The 19432-nt window shown below is 43.6% G+C and overlaps 1 protein-coding gene and 1 long non-coding RNA gene across 16 annotated transcripts in view; one reads left to right on the top strand and one right to left on the bottom strand.

Moving 5' to 3' along the window:
• Positions 1 to 3219: 3219 nt before the first annotated feature.
• LOC140602231 (uncharacterized) lies at positions 3220 to 6226 on the bottom strand. The gene is made up of 3 exons (XR_012005208.1): positions 5945 to 6226; positions 5650 to 5728; positions 3220 to 4044 (listed from the first exon to the last, which is right to left on the bottom strand). It is a non-coding gene; the product is annotated as an uncharacterized lncRNA (long non-coding RNA).
• Positions 6227 to 6954: 728 nt separating this feature from the next.
• DCLK2 (doublecortin like kinase 2) overlaps positions 6955 to 19432 on the top strand; it is a 245108-nt gene continuing 232630 nt past the window's right edge. For 7 of the 15 annotated variants that reach the window (XM_072773592.1, XM_072773591.1, XM_072773589.1 and 4 more), the window contains exon 1: positions 6958 to 7448. In XM_072773592.1, coding sequence (XP_072629693.1) covers positions 7028 to 7448 — 421 coding nt within the window. In that variant the 5' untranslated portion in view covers positions 6958 to 7027. Of the gene's footprint in view, positions 7449 to 19432 lie in introns of all 15 variants that reach the window. The other 8 variants (XM_072773595.1, XM_072773593.1, XM_072773597.1 and 5 more) reach the window with 4 other exon arrangements.

A 19432-nucleotide genomic window follows, 5' to 3' on the forward strand; every position in this document is an offset into this window, starting at 1 on the left:
GGAACATTTTCTAGAGTTAGAATACCCTGGAGTCAATTTCTATCTCTGCTGCTTAATCTTTCTTATTTCCTCATCTATAATCTGCTTCTTTAACTAGGTCATAACTACTGATTAATCATCACAAAAGCTTTATTACGCTTTAAGTACTCACGAACATCATTATTTTAATCTCACATACACAATGACACGAACACAGTTTGTCACATTCAGTACTTGTATAAACATGGAATGTGCTACTGAGAAGAGGAAGCCGCTAAAATCATTTGAATTTTAAATGGAGCAAAAAGCCTAGATTCAAAGAGCAAATTTTATATTAGGTTTGGGAAATTTGACCCTATAGAAATAAAATGAGAGTACTGTGGTACTTTTCCATAGTCTCACTTTTGATATTATTAAAATAATTGTTGAAAATCACTGCCTGTTCCTCGACTCCCTTATCGGGAAGGTAGGGACACTTTAGGGATACTACCTGCCTAGATTTGCTTCTTAGGAAGTTTTAAAAGAAAAGAAGTTCACATTTCTAAGAAGAAAGTTGCTATATCATTTAACTGTTTTTTGTTTTCATTTTAACAACTATTGCAGGTGAACTAGTGAATGACAAAATAACTGAGTACAATTTTGGATGGATAGAATTTACATAAAAAGTGACAGTCTTTGTCCCACACACTTTGTGGAAGTGAAATGTACCAACAGGGAGAACTATTAAACTACAGTTTCTCACAGGAAAAAAAAGGGGGGGGGGATTTGTGTGCTATATATGTTTAAAGCATGCATATTTGAGTTTTTCTTCAGTTCACTTGATTTCCATAAAAAATTAAACTTGGAGGTTGCCTGGATCACACACTCAGTTAAGGGTCAGACTCTTGGTTTCAGCTCAGGTTGTGATCTCAGGGTTGTGAGATAGACCTCCACTTTGGATTCCATGCTCAGTGGGGTGTCTGCTTAAAACTCTCTCCCTCCCCCTCTACCCTTCCCCCCACACCCTATGAGCACACATACATGTGCCCACCTGCTCTCTCTCAAATAAATAATCTTTTTTTTTAAGATTTTTAATTTATTTATTCATGAGACACACACACACACACACACACACACACACACACAGAGAGAGAGAGAGAGGCAGAGACACAGGCAGAGGGAGAAGCAGGCTCCATGCAGGGAGCCTGACGTGGGATTCGATCCCAGGTCTCCAGGATCAGGCCCTGGGCTGAAGGCGGCACTAAACCGCTGAGCCACTTGGGCTGCCCTCGAATAAATAATCTTAACAAAAAAAATTAAACTTGGAATTTTTGAAAGACTTAACTGATGTGGGAGAGAAAGGCAGAAGAAAAATTATTAAATTTCCTTATGACCTACAGCCCATTGACAAGTCCTTGAAACAGGCAGAGTGACATTCCTCTAGGGACTTGGTTGCCTCAAGTTGCTAAGGGCAAAAGGCAGTCTTAGCCCGATCCCCAGGATCCTATAAGTCTACTTTAACATATAAAAATTCCTTTAGAAACTTCCTTTATCTCTAAACTCCCCAAGATACATGTTGGCAATCATCCTCCAAGCATGTGGCCCATGATATACATCTGAAGGGTCTCATGACTAAGGTTTTTTTTTTTTAATTTTTTTTTTTAAATTTATTTATGATAGTCACACAGAGAGAGGGAGAGGCAGAGACACAGGCAGAGGGAGAAGCAGGCTCCATGCACCGGGAGCCCGACGTGGGATTCGATCCCGGGTCTCCAGGATCACGCCCTGGGTCAAAGGCAGGCGCCAAACCACTGCACCACCCAGGGATCCCATGACTAAGGTTTTTTTTTTTTTTTTTTTTCTAAGGTTTTATTAGAGGGTAATAAATGACCTTTTCCCAACAACAGCCAGCCCCCTCAGGGTCCTGGAAACCTCCCTTCCAAAATTCCTTAGAGACTTACTTATGCTATTCCCTAACCCCCTCCCAACTTGAGAGTATGTGATGACCTCTGTGTGGCTCTTTCTGCCCACCAGTCCTGTCCCTGAGCTTTAATAAAACCACATTTCTTTGCACCTTGCAAATATAAGAATTCTTTCTTGGCCATTGGCTGCAAACCCTAACATTTTTTCCTACATTGTTAACCAATAAGTGTGAATTTTCTGAACCTGAAAAGGTAGTTTTAATCATTCCTTCACATATATTTGCAAAGAAGTCATTAATATATTTGTAAAGTGCTGTAAGAATCATGACTGTAAAGGACAGCAAAGCTCCCAAGGTGAAACAACAAGTAAGAGAAGTTCATCTGAATCTTTTTTCCAGTCTAGGTTCAGGTTATAGAGTAAGGGGAGAGAGTCTCTTTCTGACCTGTTTTGCTTTATGCCCTTTCCTGTTAAAGCTTGATGAAAATCACCAGAATTTATCGACATTAAAGATTATGAAATAAAAAATATTGCTCAGTTTTAAAAACTCAAGTCCATAGCCACCAGGCCCTTTCACTGAAAATAGTTGTTTCATCATTTTTGTTTCTGGGAGAAATGTTTGGCATTAGTAAAAAGGAATGAAAACATGAGACAGCAGAAAGTCTCAGCACAGTGCAGTCTAAAAGGTTTGTAAGCATCTTTACCGTAATAAATAATGGAGCTGGAAAACTGCCTCTAAGAGCAGAAGCTTCTGGCCAGAAATGAAGACTAGCCAATGCATTGGAAAAGTAAAGGAGCCCGAAGCAAAATCAGCAAATATTCAAGGCAAATTTTCTTATATAAAGCTCCACAAATAAGTTATGTAATGAAATCTCATTTAAACAAATAATGCTAAATAAAAATTTGCATTGTATTTCTTGGTCCAGGAGGGGGGGGTGGAGGGGGGCGGGGAGTTACCATTTGGTGAAAAGGCAGTTCCAAAATTCTGAAATTGTGATCTAAGGAGAAGTGTAGAGAACAAAAAACAATTACCTTCCCTCCATGCCTAGTTGAAATTTTCTGCCCCAAATGGTTTTTAAAAGACTTCTCTTGGATATCATCAAGAATATGTTCACGTTCACTGGATACTTGGTGATTTAAAATTATTATACATCAAGAGCTGAAAGGGGTCCTTTGTAATCATACAAAAAAACGGAGAAAAGGTTTTGGATTGAAATTCTTAAGTTCTCTGTAGCATAGAAATGAAGCCATTTTTAAAGCATTCTGCACCAAAAAAAAAAAAAAAAAAGTACTCTGCCCAAAAGTTTTTATTCAGACAAGTGTTAGATGAAGAGGGCCGAGGAAAGGATACGGAGAATCTACCACTAATAGAGAGCTAAGGTCAAGGCCAACTTCCAGGTGGTGAAGAGGCAGGGCCAGTCTCTCCGAATGAAGCCCTTTCAATTCAGGTCCTGGCCCACTGAATTGGTAGGCCTCACAACCATCAAAGAGAATTAGATCATCTCTGTAATGACACTTGATTAGCATATCAGATAGTGTTTCATGGTTACAAAAAAGGGGTATCTCAACAAGGGAAATACCAGTTGAAATATCCTACTCTGCAGATTCTGCAATAGCTTAAAAGAGAATTTGCTTTGGTTCTACTATGAGGCAACCCCAATTAATTGTTGCTTACCCAGAACTCTCAGTTTTGTTTGCATTAGGATTGTAATGCTGAAATTTTTTCCCACCACAATAAATACCCAAATTTTGGCAAACTGGGTCCTGATATGTACCATATACATTAAATATATATCTTATGAAAAGTGATCACATCTTAATTCTTATATGAGGGTTAGGAATAAAATTCTTTAAAACAAATTAATGCAAGAGCATAATTTTAACTATGTAACAGCTTTGGAAACTCTTTTTCTTCTGCCTTCACCCTTGTTGAGAAACAGTAATCTTTATTTAGGGATTTAAAGTTAGGGAATAATGTTATAATACTGGCATATTCATTGCATTCACGATTTAAGAAGGGCCAAACCTGGGCAGCCCCGGTGGCGTAGCAGTTTAGTGCTGCCTGCAGCCCACGGTGTGATCCTGGAGACCCTGGATTGAGTCCCATGTTGGGCTCTCTGCATGGAGCCTGCTTCTGCCTCTCTCTCTCTCTCTCTCTCTGCATCTCTATGAATAAATAAATAAATGAAGAATCTTAAAAAAGAAAATTGTTATCAACCAAAGTTTTTTTTTTTTTAAAGGGCCAAACCTTTGTCAGAAATCTTTGAGTGAGAAAATGTGTATATATCAGGGTCCTAAAGCTTGAGTGATTGAAATCTTCATGACCAGCCTGCAAGATGACCCCAATAATCCCTGACTCCTGGTAGTCATACCCCTAGTGTCCCACACTGAACAGGGCTGAGCTGTGTAACTTACAGGATAGTATGGGAATGACATAATGGTTTCTACCTTGTTCTCCCATGAATGCTTACCCTAGAGGAAGCCAGCTGACCTGTTGTTCCAACACTCAAGTGACCCTATAGAGAAGCGTTCCTGGTGAGGATCTAAAGGGCTCCTGCCAACAATATGAATGAGCCCTTTAAGAAGTGGGTCTTCTGGTGCCAATCAGACCTCCAGACAACTGCAGCCCCAATCAATGTCTTGATTGCTATCTAATGAAAACTCAAGGGAAGCTGCTCCTAGATTTCTGACTCACAGAAACTGCTAATCCATATCTATTGCTGTAAGTCACTAGGTTTGGGATAATTTGTTACTACAACAATGAATGAAAAAAAGTGTTTTCTCCCCCCAAGAAATAGTAATAGCAAAACAAATGAACACACCCATGTTAAACCATTTACAGAGTTGATAGGCTCTGCAATTACTTGTACTTAATGAGGCCCTTATTTCAAGGAATTTGCCGGTTACTTCTTTTTTTCTCAAAGTACTCTATGGAGACCATCAGCCTTGGCATTACCTGGGAGATTGTTAGAAATGTGGCATTTCAAATTCTACTCCAGAACCACTGAATCAGAAGCTACATTTTATGAGATTCCCCTACTATGTAAGTACATCAGTTTGAGAAGAAACACTGATCTGATTCTTGCACTGCCTGTGGTTGGAAGCTGTGGCTCTTTATATATACATTAAGAGCACTTTTGAAAAATACTGTTGGTTGGGGCACCTGGGTGGCTCAGTTGATTGGGTGTCCCGCTGTTGGTTTCAGCTCGGGTCAAGTTGTCGGGTTGTTAGATGGAGCCCTGAGGGGTGGGGTAGGGGATGGGTGGGGGGGGCTCATGCTCAGCAGGGAGTCTGCTTGAGATTTTTTTTTTTTCTCTCTCTCTACAATAAATAGATAAATCTTAGAAAGAAAAGACACACTGTTGGAGAAGCCTATCTCCAGAAATTCTGATTTAATTGGTCTGACTTGAGGTCTATCATGGTCTCGGACCTAATAATATCATAGAATTTTTCCCCTTGAAAACTACAAGGGGAAAAGATCAGCTGTAACCTCAGATCAGCTGACTTCCTGGCCTGCTCCAGGCCCGGTTCTAGAAGTCAGCTACGCCCAGGTGTGTCCTGGAGACTGCCCTGGGGCTACAGTGGTGCCTGAGCAGGATTCTTCTGGAACTACCGCATACACTTCGGCCTTCTCTAAGGCCTTCCAGGACTCAGTTCATTCCAAGAGAAGTACCCATGTCTCCCTACCTACCAGGTTGATTTGGATTGTTGTCTAGGGCCACTCAAAGAACCAGGTGCTGGATAAATAAGGTTTCCGGGTAGCTTACCCACCTGTTAGATTAGGACCAAACGTCTTTTAGCTTCATCTTTCTCCGATGGCAACATGCAAGTGACTATGTTTCTCGTAAGCCTTTAGGAAACAATGTTTTTTTTTTTTACTGTTGGCCAAACACTAGTAAATTAAGATTTTCCAGTATGATGGGTGCTTCCAGATGTTAGACGCAACACGTAATCGTGAGCTTGAGTTGACAGCCCTGGATGCGCCGGTGCAAGCGGGGGAGGGGAGGCACCTTAACCCGCGCGTCCCCGCGGCCGCGACACTGCCCGTCGCACGACGTGCTCTTACCAAATATTTGTCGATTAAATAAATCCCTCCAAACCCCGCAATTTCGGATCATTTATTCATTCGGACTTAACTCGACATCCCGTGCCAGCAAACCTGCAAGGGAAACTGCTTTATCAAAGGATTTTAAAATAAAGCATCACATTTCCTTTAAAAAAAAAAATAAATGAATCTCGTGCCCAAATCCCGCGTCATGGGTTGAATTTCTGCCCTCGTTTGGCCGCCCTCGGAGGCGAGCCGGGGACGTGATCTCTGCCCTTGAATCTCCTTCCTTTGTAGTTGGGGCTGCGCGGCGCGGGCTCCCGGGCTCCCGGGCGGGGGGCGGGGGGGGGAACGGCGCGGGTTCGCGGCGGGGGGCGGGCGCTGCCCCGGGGGAGTCGGTCCCCGCCCCCCCGCCCCCCCGCCCCCCCGTCCCCCGCCCGCCTCCGCCTCCGCCTCCGCCGCGCGCCTCCCACCGGGCCGCGGCAGCCCTCGCAGGGCAGGTCCCCCGCCCCCCCCGCCCCGCCGGCCGGGCAGCGGGGCCGCGCGCGGATGCTCTTGGGGGGCGGGGGCGGGGGCGGGCTGGCTCCCCGCGAGGACCGGGTCCGCGCCGCCCCGGGGCAGGGCCTGCTCCCCGCGGGCCCGCGGCGCCTCTCCCACGCTCCCGGCTCCTCCCCCTCCTCTTCCTTCCTCCTCCCCGGGCCTCCCGCGAGCCGAGCTTTGTGTGCGCCCGCGGGCCCCGCTCGGCGGCTGCGGGCCGGCTCCCCGCGCGGGCTCGGGGCGTGGCTGGGGCGCCGGGGGCGGGGCGGGCGGGCGGGCGGGGGGCGCCGGGGCGGGCGCGAGCGAGCGAGCGAGGCCGGACAATGAGCGGGGCGGCGGGACGCGGCGGCGGCGCCTGAGCGGGGCGCGGGCCGTCCGGCTCCTCGGCGGCCCCACCTGCGGGAGCGGCCAGGTGCCCGCCAGGTGCCCGCCAGGTGCCCGCCAGGTGTCCCGGCGCCCGCAGGCCCCGCGCGGGCGGGCGTCCCCGGGCCGCTCCCCGCCTCGCAGCAGGCCCCGCGGAGGCTTGGGCTGCGGCGGGCTCCGGGGGCAGCCCTGGGCGCAGCGGCCATGGCCAGCGCCAGGAGCATCGAGCTGGAGCACTTCGAGGAACGGGACAAAAGGCCGCGGCCCGGGTCGCGGCGAGGGGCGCCCGGCTCCTCGGGGGGCAGCAGCAGCTCGGGCCCCAAGGGGAACGGGCTCATCCCCAGCCCCGCGCACAGCGCCCACTGCAGCTTCTACCGCACGCGCACCCTGCAGGCGCTGAGCTCCGAGAAGAAGGCCAAGAAGGCGCGCTTCTACCGGAACGGGGACCGCTACTTCAAGGGCCTGCTGTTTGCCATCTCCGGCGACCGCTTCCGGTCCTTCGATGCGCTGCTCATGGAGCTCACCCGCTCCCTGTCGGACAACGTGAACCTGCCGCAGGGCGTCCGCACCATCTACACCATCGACGGCAGCCGCAAGGTCACCAGCCTGGACGAGCTGCTGGAAGGTAGGCGGGGAGGGCCCGGCCGGCAGGTGCGGCCCGGCGCCACGGCAGGTGCACTGGCCACGGGCCGGCGCGCCCGCTTGCGCTGCGCTGCGCTGCGCCGGGGGACCTTGCCGGCTGCTCCCTGGGCGGCCTTGGGGATTGTGCGGTTCTGTCTGCTTTGCTACAGGCTGTGTGTGTGTGTGGGGGGGGGGGGGCGCTCCCCCATAGACTCTCTTTCCCAAGAGATTTGTCTTTAAAAGGGGGGGAAAAATCCCAGCAGGCTTCTGTGACCTCTCTCAAGATTGGTGAGCTTGGGATTTTGGCTTGTTTTTAGTGCAAACTGTTTGAAAAGGTGGCTTTCAGATGAGGATCTGGGTAACCCTCTTGCTGGTGAGCTTTCTGTTCGGCCCTCTGTGCGGACCAAGGTGCAGGCATCGGTGATGCTCCAGCCTGTGGGACCCTGTCGCACCGGCTCTACTTAGAAGTTGTGGTTGCGAAATGCTCGAGGTTGGCTTTCCTAGTTTGGCTCGCGGCAGAAGTTACATGAGGTCAGGAGGCGGGATGCTAGACAGGGGTTCTCAACCTTTGCTGTACCTTGGGTCACTGGGGACTTCAAAAAAAATTACGGGCGCTTGCACTCAGCTTCCACATATTCAGATGTTTGGGGTGTGATCTGGGCAGTTGGAGCTTTAAAAGCTCCCCCAGGTGATCCTATGGGCAGCCAAGATTGAGAATCACTGTGCTAAAGGGTTTTCCACTTTTGGTTGGTAATGAGGTAAATCAAGGTCAGTCTCTCCTGCCTCCCACCCTACTGGAAGTAGCTAGTTACAATGGTAGAGGCTGCTGGAATGAGTAGTTGGGGCCTATTATAAATTAGTAATCCTAGAATGTCAACCATGCTTCGCTCAAAGGGACTGCGTATTGGGTCATCCTTGAATTCCTGTAATACCGTATTTATTCTTCTTTCCTTTCAGGGTGAAAAGGCCTTACTAGTAGTATAGAATTCATTTCCAGGTCCAGACAGCACCTAAAAATGAGCCAGAGCCCAAGCATATGCTGACTGCATGTTTGCATAAAGTTTGCTTCCATGCATCTTTCTTAATGCAAATGGCACATCCCATGTAGTCATGGCAATATTGATGTGACAGGGAAAGGAAACCGAACTTTGAGTCAACTATTTTACTTTCTTTTTAAAAGATTTATTTATTTGAGTCGGGGGTGGTGGGAGAAAGTGGAGGGGGAGGCAGATGGAGAGAAATCTTGAAGCAGACTCCTTGCTGAGTGAGGAGCCCGGCGCAGGGCTCAGTCTCACCATCCAGAGATCATGACCCAAGCTGAAACAAAGAGTTGGATGCTCAACCAACTGAGCCGCCCAGGTGCCCCGAACCAACTATTTTTCTGTTATCAAGTTCTTATATTATGATTTGAAGGTATTATGCCCATTTTATACATGAGGACACAAGCAACATGGCTTGTTACCTGCAGGCTGTGCCCTTCCATCTCCGGTTCACCTCTAATGAATTGCTATAGCCCCACCGAGGAGTCCTGAAAGTAGTTGAGTTTCTCTCTACTTAGTCATTGTTACCAGAGGTGTTCCCTGTCTTGGCTAGATGAGGACCCAGCCAAAATCAAGTAGTCTCTTCAGTTTGTGGGTATGTATTCTTGACTGCACGCATTCTCTTGGTCACTTGGTGTGTTTTGGTTTTAAAGGCTTCCCGAGGAGATGATGACAACCAGAGGAGTGTAAATAAAGGATTAAAAGGATTCTATCACCTTCTTTATCATATTAAATACTTAAAAGCAACATTTGCCTAGGTATTTCAAAACCGAATAACATTTTCTGACTGACCCAAGCTAGATTAGGAGCCCTGTGGAAAAATCAAGGCAGTGACTATTGCTCAAGTACTTATTACTCATATTCCCTTGGGATGCTGTGTATAGTGTGGTCTGAAGACAGATGCAGATTTTAATATCCTTGTCTCAATTTTTTCTAACGATTTTATTTATTTACTCATGAGAGACACAGAGAGGCAGAGACATGGGTAGAGGGAGAAGCGGGCTTCCCTGCCGAGAGCCTGATGCAGGACTTGATCCTAGGACCCCAGGATCACAACCTGAGCCAAAGACATAGGCTCAACCATTGAGCCACTTAGGTGCTCCTCAAGTAATTTTAACAGTGTATTTGCTACATGAAATTAATGTACTCCAAAAAGGAATATCATTATGGGGGGTGGTCAAGATGACCATTATGCATATTAATTAATGACAGCATATATTGTACATTGAATTTGTCATTGCCCTGGTGTTGAATGGTTCACTGAGTCTAGTTCTCAAACTATATAGTTTCAACTATAACTTGAAAGCTGACAAACTTCCATTCAATTGTTTATTCACTGATTTTTGGAAGATGGAGAACCATACGTATGTGTAGAGTCCAAATTATACTACCATATGATAAATAATGATATAACAAATATTTGCATGACAGCCATGTTTCCCTCATCTAGCCAATTGTCTGTTTGTTTTAATTACTGCCAAAGAAGAAAATTTGTGCCCTTCTTTTGTCAGAGTGACATTCTCTCTGACAATGGATCTTTGTCTGGGTTTTGAATTTCCAACAAAATAAGTGGAATACCCTGTTGCAAGACAGTTTTCAAGAAAAGAAAAAACATCAATGCTTAATATCAATCGTTTGAGAATTTAAATAATTTCAGCTTTTAGTAAAATTGTGTGCTCAAATGTTCTGGTTTATCATGTAGAAGACCTAAATAGCTACCTGTAAAGTTATTATTTACATCAGTAAAAATGGGTATAGACCATATGAGTATTGTCCATATTGTCAAAATTGACTAATTCATCTTAGTTCATTAAAATAAAAAAAAATTTTAAATTTTATATTATTTTAGTAATCTCTGTACCCAACAGGGGGCTCAAACTCCTGACCCAAAGATCAAGAGTTGTATGGTCTTCTAACTGAGCCAGGTGCCCCTGGCCATTTTGGCTCATTTTTAATAAAGATTCTCTCATAGTATTTTTTACATTGTGTTCTATTCTCTCCTCTGCCTCTTCCATCCCATGAAATTTGTAGTTTAGGAGATACTGTTTTCCTAAAATGTTTTTCTAAAATGTTTTTAGCGAAGAATAGAAAGTGATGACTCAAGACAGCTGGGCAAGAACGTTCAGAGCCCCAATCTCATTGAACTCAGATGACAAAAGAAATTTGCATGGCCCAGATTTTTTCTTTTGCCATTGACCTTGAAAGTCTCTGGAGACTAAAAACAGTGTTCAGGTGTTGACTGGCACTTCTCTTGTACTTTGCTAAACCAGCGGGTATCTTCAGCCTTTTGATTTACTTTTCCTTGCTGGATTAATTTCACCAAGTTGGTCCTCTGCATCCCTGTAATATTGTTTATTCTTTAAAACTGGATGGGGGAAAAAAACTGGATGGGGACCTAGAATGTCAAGTTAGTACTGAGAAAATCAGTTTCAGCTGCCTGAAACCATGAGACAGCCAAACTTAGAGCATCTCTGATAGACAACTGAGAACGTACAGAGGATGTGTTAAGTTCTCATGTCTGGGGCTAAGCGTCAGAATTCCTTAAGTGTTTGTTTAGTTTTATTTAAGTAATCTATACACCCAATGTGGGGCTGGAACTCACCACCCTGAGATCAAGTCACATGCACCTCAGACTGATCCTGCCGGGTACCCCTCTAGTCTTGGTTTTTGTTTCATGAGTGTTCTCCTCTTCTGAACATTTTGGCTGTATTTATAAAATTTTGATGTCCTGAAGAGAGGTGCCCATGGATAGTAGAAACAATGCCAAATTGAGTTGGGATACCTGAGTTCTACTGACTGGATTTGAGAAAAAATCATGTCTGTTCTCTGGGCATTGGGGTCCTTTCCTGTTGATTGAGAGGTTGGCAGATTACCTCTCTAAGATCCTTTCTAGAATCAAAGTGTATATCCTTCCCCTATCTCAGTGGCTAGTTACTGAATATATAATGACGGCTGCCTTTCCCTACCCAGATCCTGTCTTCCAGAAAATTGATGAGGCTATAAATGGTCCTACTACCAAGCAGGGAATGGGTGTAAGTCTCTGAGGAAGTATTTGCCAGGAGTTAAAGGTATTAATAGACACCTTCCTCTGCCTCTCTCATTCAAAGTAAAATGTTGTTTTATGTTATTTTGATCTTTTGCCACTCAGTCGACAACAAACATTGAATTTTTTTTTTAATGCGAGAGAATTTTGATTATTTTGATAAGTGATACTTCCATTATTCCATTACATTAACTTGAAAATTAGCTTGATTCACTTGAATTTAAGAAAAACAAGGTTCTAAAGTGATCAAGCCCTTGAAGTTCCCGAAGTTCTCCTAGTAAGCCTAGTTTATTGAATCTGTTTGGTTAGGTCAGCTTCTTTGAAGGTGTTAAACCAAAATATAGTTACTGAGAGAGTTTTAAGTAAAAATGAATCTCAGTAAGAACCCAGATTATAGGGTAGGGATTTTATCCCCCTGAAAGATTTTTATTGTAATAATGGAAACTGAGTTCTTCAAAACTTGTTATGGTGAGGAAAGAAACGTAAACCCCATGAGTGAAAAGATATTTGCACATAGAAGTCAAAAGCAGTAAACATTAAAGGCATTCATGTGATAGGATGTGGCAGTTTAACATTGAAGCTTAGGTGTGCAAGCCTTCTCTGGCAGACTCCTGGGTTCTACAAGACCCACTTCAAATATTGCCTCTTCCCAGGCCTTAGCGATACTGATCTCTGATAGTTGTTGATCGAGAGTATAGTTGTTGTTTCAGGTGCTACTGCAGGGTTTCTTTCCTGAAGATGCTCACATTCTAGAGGGAGAGAGATAGTGAACATGAACACAAATATACACCCAGGTTGTTTCTACTCAAGTGCTGTAGATGAAGTGGTAATGAGGTGGGGGCAGGATGATGGACAAGGCTTTCCAGAGGAACAAATATTGGAGTGCAGGCCTGGGTTCAAGGTGATAGCTCTTCCTTGGCTTACTCACAGCATTTTTCCTTATCACACTTATCTTTGTAATTAGTGGTCTATCGGGTCTGTCTTCTGCACAGGCTGGGAGCATGGTGAGGTCAGAGATCTTGGCCACACACAAAATTCATTGAATAAGTAGCCCAGAAAGTGATTTCACCTCTAAGGCCCTTGGTTGTCAAGGGAAGGTTTAAATGAATTAAATTTTTTTTAAAGATTTATTTATTTATTTATTCATGAGAGACACGGACACAGAGAGGCAGAGACACAGGCTGAGGGAGAAGCAGGCCCCACACAGGGAGTCCAATGTGGGATTCGATCCCAGGTCTCCAGGATCACGCCCTGGGCCGAAGGCTCAACCATTGAGCCACCCAGGTGTCCCTAAATGGATTAAATTTGAATAAGGTTGTTCTTACATGTTTGTGAAAAAAATGCATACTTTGAAAAACTGGATTATATTTAGATACATCAAAAATGCTATGCTAACTCATCATTATGAAGAAAATGAGTCTTCCATTTTATCTGCTCCTATAAATCTTATTGTTTTATCTCATTTCCTAAAACAGGGAAACTCAGATATGCTCTAATATAGCTACATAATCTCTTTCTAGAGGTAATGAGAAGTTTTCATGTGAAGAATAAAAAATTATTAAGGGTTGGGGGGAGAAATGGGATACTTGGGAGAGCATTTATGAATTAGAGTATGATACAGCAATACTCTGGTAGTTAAGAGAAAAAAAATCAATATTTCATAAGGTTTTAGGCTATGGAAATCATTTATGGTCCTATGATATAAAATAAAGAAAACTAGATCCCTTTGGGTAGTGGTTTCAAACTGCTTTCTTCATTATGGGGAAGGCCAGGGAAATTGCTGTGGGTCTGTACTGCCTGGCTAAGTCTCCTTCTCTTACTCTCACCTGCCTGTGCTCCCACCACTTCTGTTTTTATTCTATCAGTAAATTTATTGTCCACTACTCTAAGGATTCAGGATTCCTAGCATTAGCACTGCTTTGAGGTGTTTTATCTTTTACTTTTTTTTCTTTTTTTGTTTTTAAGATTTTATTTATTTATTCATGAGAGACACACAGAGAGAGAGGCAGAGACACAGGCAGGGGGAGAAGCAGGCTCCACGCATGGAGCCTGACGTGGGACTCGATCCTGGGTCTCCAGGATCAGGCCCTGGGTTGAAGGCGGCACTAAACCGCTGAGCCACCCAGGCTGGCCACTTTTTTTTCTTTTTCAAGTTTTTATTTAAATTCCAGTTAACATGCAATGTAATAATAGTTTCAGGTGTAGAATTTAGTGATAACACCAGGTGCTCGTCACAACAGGTGCTGTCTTAATACCCATCATACATTTAACCCATTCCACCACCCACCTCCCCGCTGCCCCTCCAGCAACCCTCAGTTCTCTGTAGTTAAAGAATCTGTTTTCTGGTTTGCTGTTCTTTTTTCTCCCCGCAATGTTCATCTGTTTTGTTTCTTAAATTCTACATATAAGTGAAATTATATGGTATTTGACTTTCTCTGACTTATTTCATGTAGCATAATAGTCTCTAACTCCATCTACATTGTTGCAAATGGCAAGATTGCATTCTTTTTTATGGTTGAGCAGTATTCTGTTGTATATACACACACATTTTCTTTATCCAGTCATCAATCGATGGACATGTGAGATGTTTTATGTCCACTCATTGTGTGAAATCCTTTACATGTTTCATCTCATTGAACCTTTGCAATATCTTGCGAAATATGGTTGCATTGACTTTCCATTTTATGGATGGGAAAGCTGATCCTCAGGATAAAGACATTGTTCCCCTTGTACCAATAGCAAGAGGTGGGGCTGGAACTTGAGGCCTTTCTCCTTGGCTTTTGAACTTCTGTATTCTGAACTGCTCTTTTCTACCACCTGTGAGGAACTGGGGTTCTACTCCAACCCTCAAGATTTTCTTTTCTTTTCTTTTCTTTTTAAGATTTTATTTATTCATGACAGACACAGAGAAGCAGAGAGCTAGGCAGTGGGAGAAACAGGCTCCCTGTGGGGAGCCCAATGTGGCACTCATTCCCAGGACCCTGGGATCACTCCCTGAGCTGAAGGCTCAACCTCTGAGCCACCCAGGCACCCCACCCCCAAAATTTTCATAGGCCACAATAGGGATCAGTACTCTAGAGCTCCATCACTGCTAGATCCAAATCTATTATCACTTATATTTGGAAAATGAAGATTACAGTATCTCATTAGTCACTGTAGTTGTAACAACAACTTAGAATGTTCTATGTATGGGTCTTGAAATAAAATGCATTATCCTGTACACCTGCAAAAGAAGATCTGTACATGGTTCTGCAGAATTTCCTTGTTTGACCTCAGTTTCCTCATTTATAAAATGAAATACAAATAATTGTTAAGACCCTTTCCCCTTTAAAGTTCAGTGATCTTGGGAAGCGCTTCTGGGAGTGGGAAAGAGAAATGATCTTGGCTCTGTCTGGCTCTATGTCTCTTTTTAAGAGTCAGCCAGGTTTAGGGGCACCTGGCTGGCTCAGTTGGTAAAGCATGGTGACTCTTGGTCTCGAGGTTGTGAGTTTGAGCCCATTGTTGGGTGTAGAGATTACTAAAAATCTGGGGGGGGGGGAAGTTGGCCAGGTTTAGATGGAGTTCTTAGAACCCTCAATAACCTGTTGGAGGCTTTCTCCATGAAACATTCTCAGGAAAGGGAAAATTATAAACCTATTGAGGGCTGGGACCACAGTTGTTTTATTCATTTCTTTATCCAATGAACAAATACCTAGGGCACAATGATTTATTTTACTTTTGTGCCATTTTTAGATCTTTTAATACATGGGAATAGGTGGTTATAGGTGTTTTTAAAAACCTTTCTTAGTTAAGACTGGACAGTTGGCTGAATTTGCAGAGGAAGAATAAGGCAGTAGTAAACTAGGCATACTGTAATTTGTCAGATGCTGCTATTTTATAAACTGAAGGAATAGGAAAAATGGGCTGTGAGATCAACTTACATGATTTTGAATACATTATAACCTTTGCTAACATCTCAAAGTGACTAATCTACAGTTATAGCCTTCTGTGTTATCTATTATATGTTGGTTAAATTATCATTTGCAACCAAAATATATCAATCACAATGAAAATTTTAAAGATTTATTTATTTTAGAGAGAGAGAGCAAGCCAAGGGGAAGGGCAGAGGAGAGAGAGACTCCCTGTTGAGTGCAGAGCCGGATGAGGGGCTCAATCCCATGACCAGGAGATCAGGACCTGAGCTGAAATTAAGAGTCGGATGCTTAACCAACTGAGCCCTCCAGACACCCTTCACAATAAAACTTTTAAAATATTTTCACTGATTTATCTTTTCCTTCACTGCATATGTTTTACAAACTTAAGAGTACTTTAAGTTTTAAATAACAACAATAGTTATTTCTTTTTTAAAATTTTTATTTATGATAGTCACACACACACAGAGAGAGAGAGAGAGGCAGAGACACAGGCAGAGGGAGAAGCAGGCTCCATGCACTGGGAGCCCGACGTGGGATTCGATCCCGGGTCTCCAGGATCGCGCCCTGGGCCAAAGGCAGGCGCTAAATCGCTGCGCCACCCAGGGATCCCAATATATTTATTTCTTAAAGGCAGTGGTGATGTTCTCTTCCCCACTACACTTATCCATCATCTTGGTTTTTTTACCTAACAGTAGTTTGCCTCCTTGGCAGAGAATCAAGAAAAGAAAAAAGGAATTTTACTACTGTTTATACTTGTGTTCATCAAGCCTCTAAGAGAGAAAGAACTTGAGAAGTAGCCTGATGTCAGTCTCTTAGTAGTTTAGTGATCCAGGCCAATAGATGGAAGGCTCTACGTGTGTATAAAACTCTTAGCAGAGTCCTAGCATGCAATGGCTCTTTGATGAATGGTACTGGTCCTCAGCATCTTACCTAAAATTATGTTCTTATAACCTCCCTGCTATAGTCTAGAGCCATCATTTGGAGCTGCATCAGGCTTATCTTTTATACCGCAGGTCTTCAGACATCTTGAAATAGTGGTCATACTTTACTATTTCCCCTTCCTCCCATCCTGCAAATGTCACCTCTTTTTTGGGCAAACATCTAGCTTTTGAATCTTTCATCACTTGCATTGAATCCTTTGTGTGTGTGTGTGTGTGGGGGGGGGAGATTCATTTATTTGAGAGAACACGTGGGGGGGGGCATAGAGCAAGGAGAGAGAATAAGAATCTCTAGCACACTCTCTGCTGAACATGGAGTCTGTCTCAGAGCTCCATCTCATGACCTGAAGATCATGACCTGAGAGCTGAAATCAAGGATCAAGATGTTTAACCTACTGAGCCACCCAGGCACTCACTTGCATTGAATCTTTTTGAGCCGTTCTCATTATCAATGACTTGCTTAAAACTGGTGTCAAGTCTTCCTCTTAGACTCACAGTGAGAATTAAGGGATGAAGGAGGAAGGTATTAAGCAAAGGTTTCCAGAAGTTAGGGTAACTCTGTCAAGGAAAGTTTTACCTGTGGTCAGATGATGAGCCATTTGAAGGACTAACCCTTAATCCATTATGGCCCAGTTGCTTTTGAAATATTAAATGATGGGGATCCCTGGGTGGCTCAGTGGTTTAGTGCCTGCCTTTGGCCCAGGGCATGTTGCTGGAGTCCCGGGATCGAGTCCCACGTCGGGCTCCCTGCATGGAGCCTGCTCCTCCCTCTGCCTGTGTCTCTGCCTCTCTCTCTCTCTCCCTCCCTGTCTTTCATGAATGAATAAATAAAATCTTAAAAAAAAATTAAATGATAGATAGAAATATTAAATGACAGATAGATATCTGCTTAGAAATATTAAATGATAGATATCTCGATTGAGTGTCTGAATTTTGATTTTGGCTCAGGTCATGATCTCATGGTTGTGAGATCAAGTCCTTTGTAGGGCTTTGTGCTGGGCATGGAGCTTCCTAAGATTCTTTCTCTTCCTCTCCCTCTGCCTCCCCACCCCCTAAAAAAAAAAAGAGAGAAATATGAGATGGATGCATTTTGGTTGAGATTTTCTCTCTTCCTCAGCATCCTTAAGATTGCAGTTTTCTTAAACTTTTATAATATTTGGGCCACTTAAAAATGAAAATGTAAAAATCTAACAGCTAACTTTTACAAGTTCAGTATTGCCTTAATTATTTTAATTACATTGTCACTGAAATAGGTAGAAAGGCAGGTATACTGTACATCTTGTACACCAACACAACCTAAGCAAATTGATAATGTAAATACCAACAAAACTGCATGATCAATAAAACTGTAAAATAGCAGTGTAAAGCTACAGATACTTTTTGCTCAATCTTAAATTGTTCCCAAATGTGACCATGGCACTGAACACTGAGTTCAGTGTGCCGTATTTCAGAACGCCATGTAAAGAGTCAGTTCTGCACGGTTAAAGCTCCACTTCTACAGGGTAAAGTTATGTCCTCTGGCCTTAACTTACTGTGAACACATCTTTTACATAGATTAAGTCCATTTCTCTTTTTCCTCATTAACTCCCAGTGAAATTTACCCCTTGGTACCAAAGAAGTTGAAATTGGACACTGAGTAGCATGACTGGACTTGATTTAGAAGCAGTTGTTCACATATTCCAGAATCAGATGATGAAAACATTTAAGTTCTATCAAAATAAGCACAGAATTAAAATTGTTATAGTGAAAAAAAAATTGTTATAGTGAACTCTTATAAACCGTGGAATATGCTTGGCCCTGGTGTGAAGAGTAAAAAGACAGATAATGGATATGATTTGTAGGTTCCATCCTACCAGGAAATTAGATACAGTTTTTCAGCCAGTAAGCTTTACATTTTTGGTGTGTAGGATTCTTGTTTCTACTTCTACCTAAGTTTTTTGGTCTTCAGTTAAACTTTTCTGAAATTTCAATGCTGAAACATGGATTTCTGGGTATACCTCTTCATAGATATTCACATGTTCAAAGTAGTTTTTGTGCCCCTTTCCGAATGAAATGTATCGCAGACTGTACCGCTGGATGTGACTTTAGGACGTCACTTGGTTCAGACAGTTGCCTTCAGGTGTGTTGAAAAAGCACTGGTCTCACAGATGAAAGATCTGTTTGTGTCCTCAGCCTTGACCCCAGGGAAGGCTGTTATGTTCATCTTGTGAATGCAACAGCAGTGGTCCCATGACACAGCAGAGGAGTGCAGAATGGGATAGGCTTCCAGGCCAGAGCAGTGCACTTTGTGTAACTCTGCTGATCCCCATCAGTTGAAATTCTGGCTTCTGTACAATTCGGGTAAAAAACCTGACTAAGTTGTTTACCACAACAGTATAATGAATCAATCTTACTTCTCACTGTATTTTTCTTAACCAGATGGGCGTAGGAACTCCTCTCTGATGTGCTTAGATGGAGATATGCACATTTTAATCCACCCAGTAGGACAGCCTCACAAATGCTATGCTTGATGAAAGACATCAAACCATTTTATAGATGCAACATACCCAGATTTATTTTCTCTGGTTACATGCCTTTGGAAGCATTTTTTTTTCTCTTGGTTTTAGAAGTTAGCAAAGAATTAAGGTTCCTAAGATTATTGCTAATATTAGAACTAAAGTGTTGGCTAAGCTTTCTTTTCTCTTTGTCTTTCCATTTTTTTTAAAAGATTTTATTTATTCATGAAAGACGCACAGAGAGAAAGGCAGAGACGTAGGCAGAGGGAGAAGCAGGCTCCAGGCAGGGAGCCTGATGTGGGACTCGATCCCGAGACTGCGGGATCACGCCCTGAGCCAGGGGCAGGTGCTCAACCGCTGAGCCACCCGGGCGTCCGTCCATTTTTTTTTTTTAAAGATTTTATTTATTTGTGAGAGACACAGAGGCAGAGAGGCAGAGGGAGAAGTAGGCTCCCTGCAGGGAGCCAGATACGGGACTTGATCCCAGGACCCCAGGGATCAATCCCTGAGCCTAAGGCAGATGCTCAACCACTGAGCCACTCAGGTGCCCCTACTTTT

Source organism: Canis lupus, chromosome 13 (genome assembly GCF_048164855.1).
Source record: "Canis lupus baileyi chromosome 13, mCanLup2.hap1, whole genome shotgun sequence".
Classification (NCBI taxonomy): domain Eukaryota; kingdom Metazoa; phylum Chordata; class Mammalia; order Carnivora; family Canidae; genus Canis; species Canis lupus.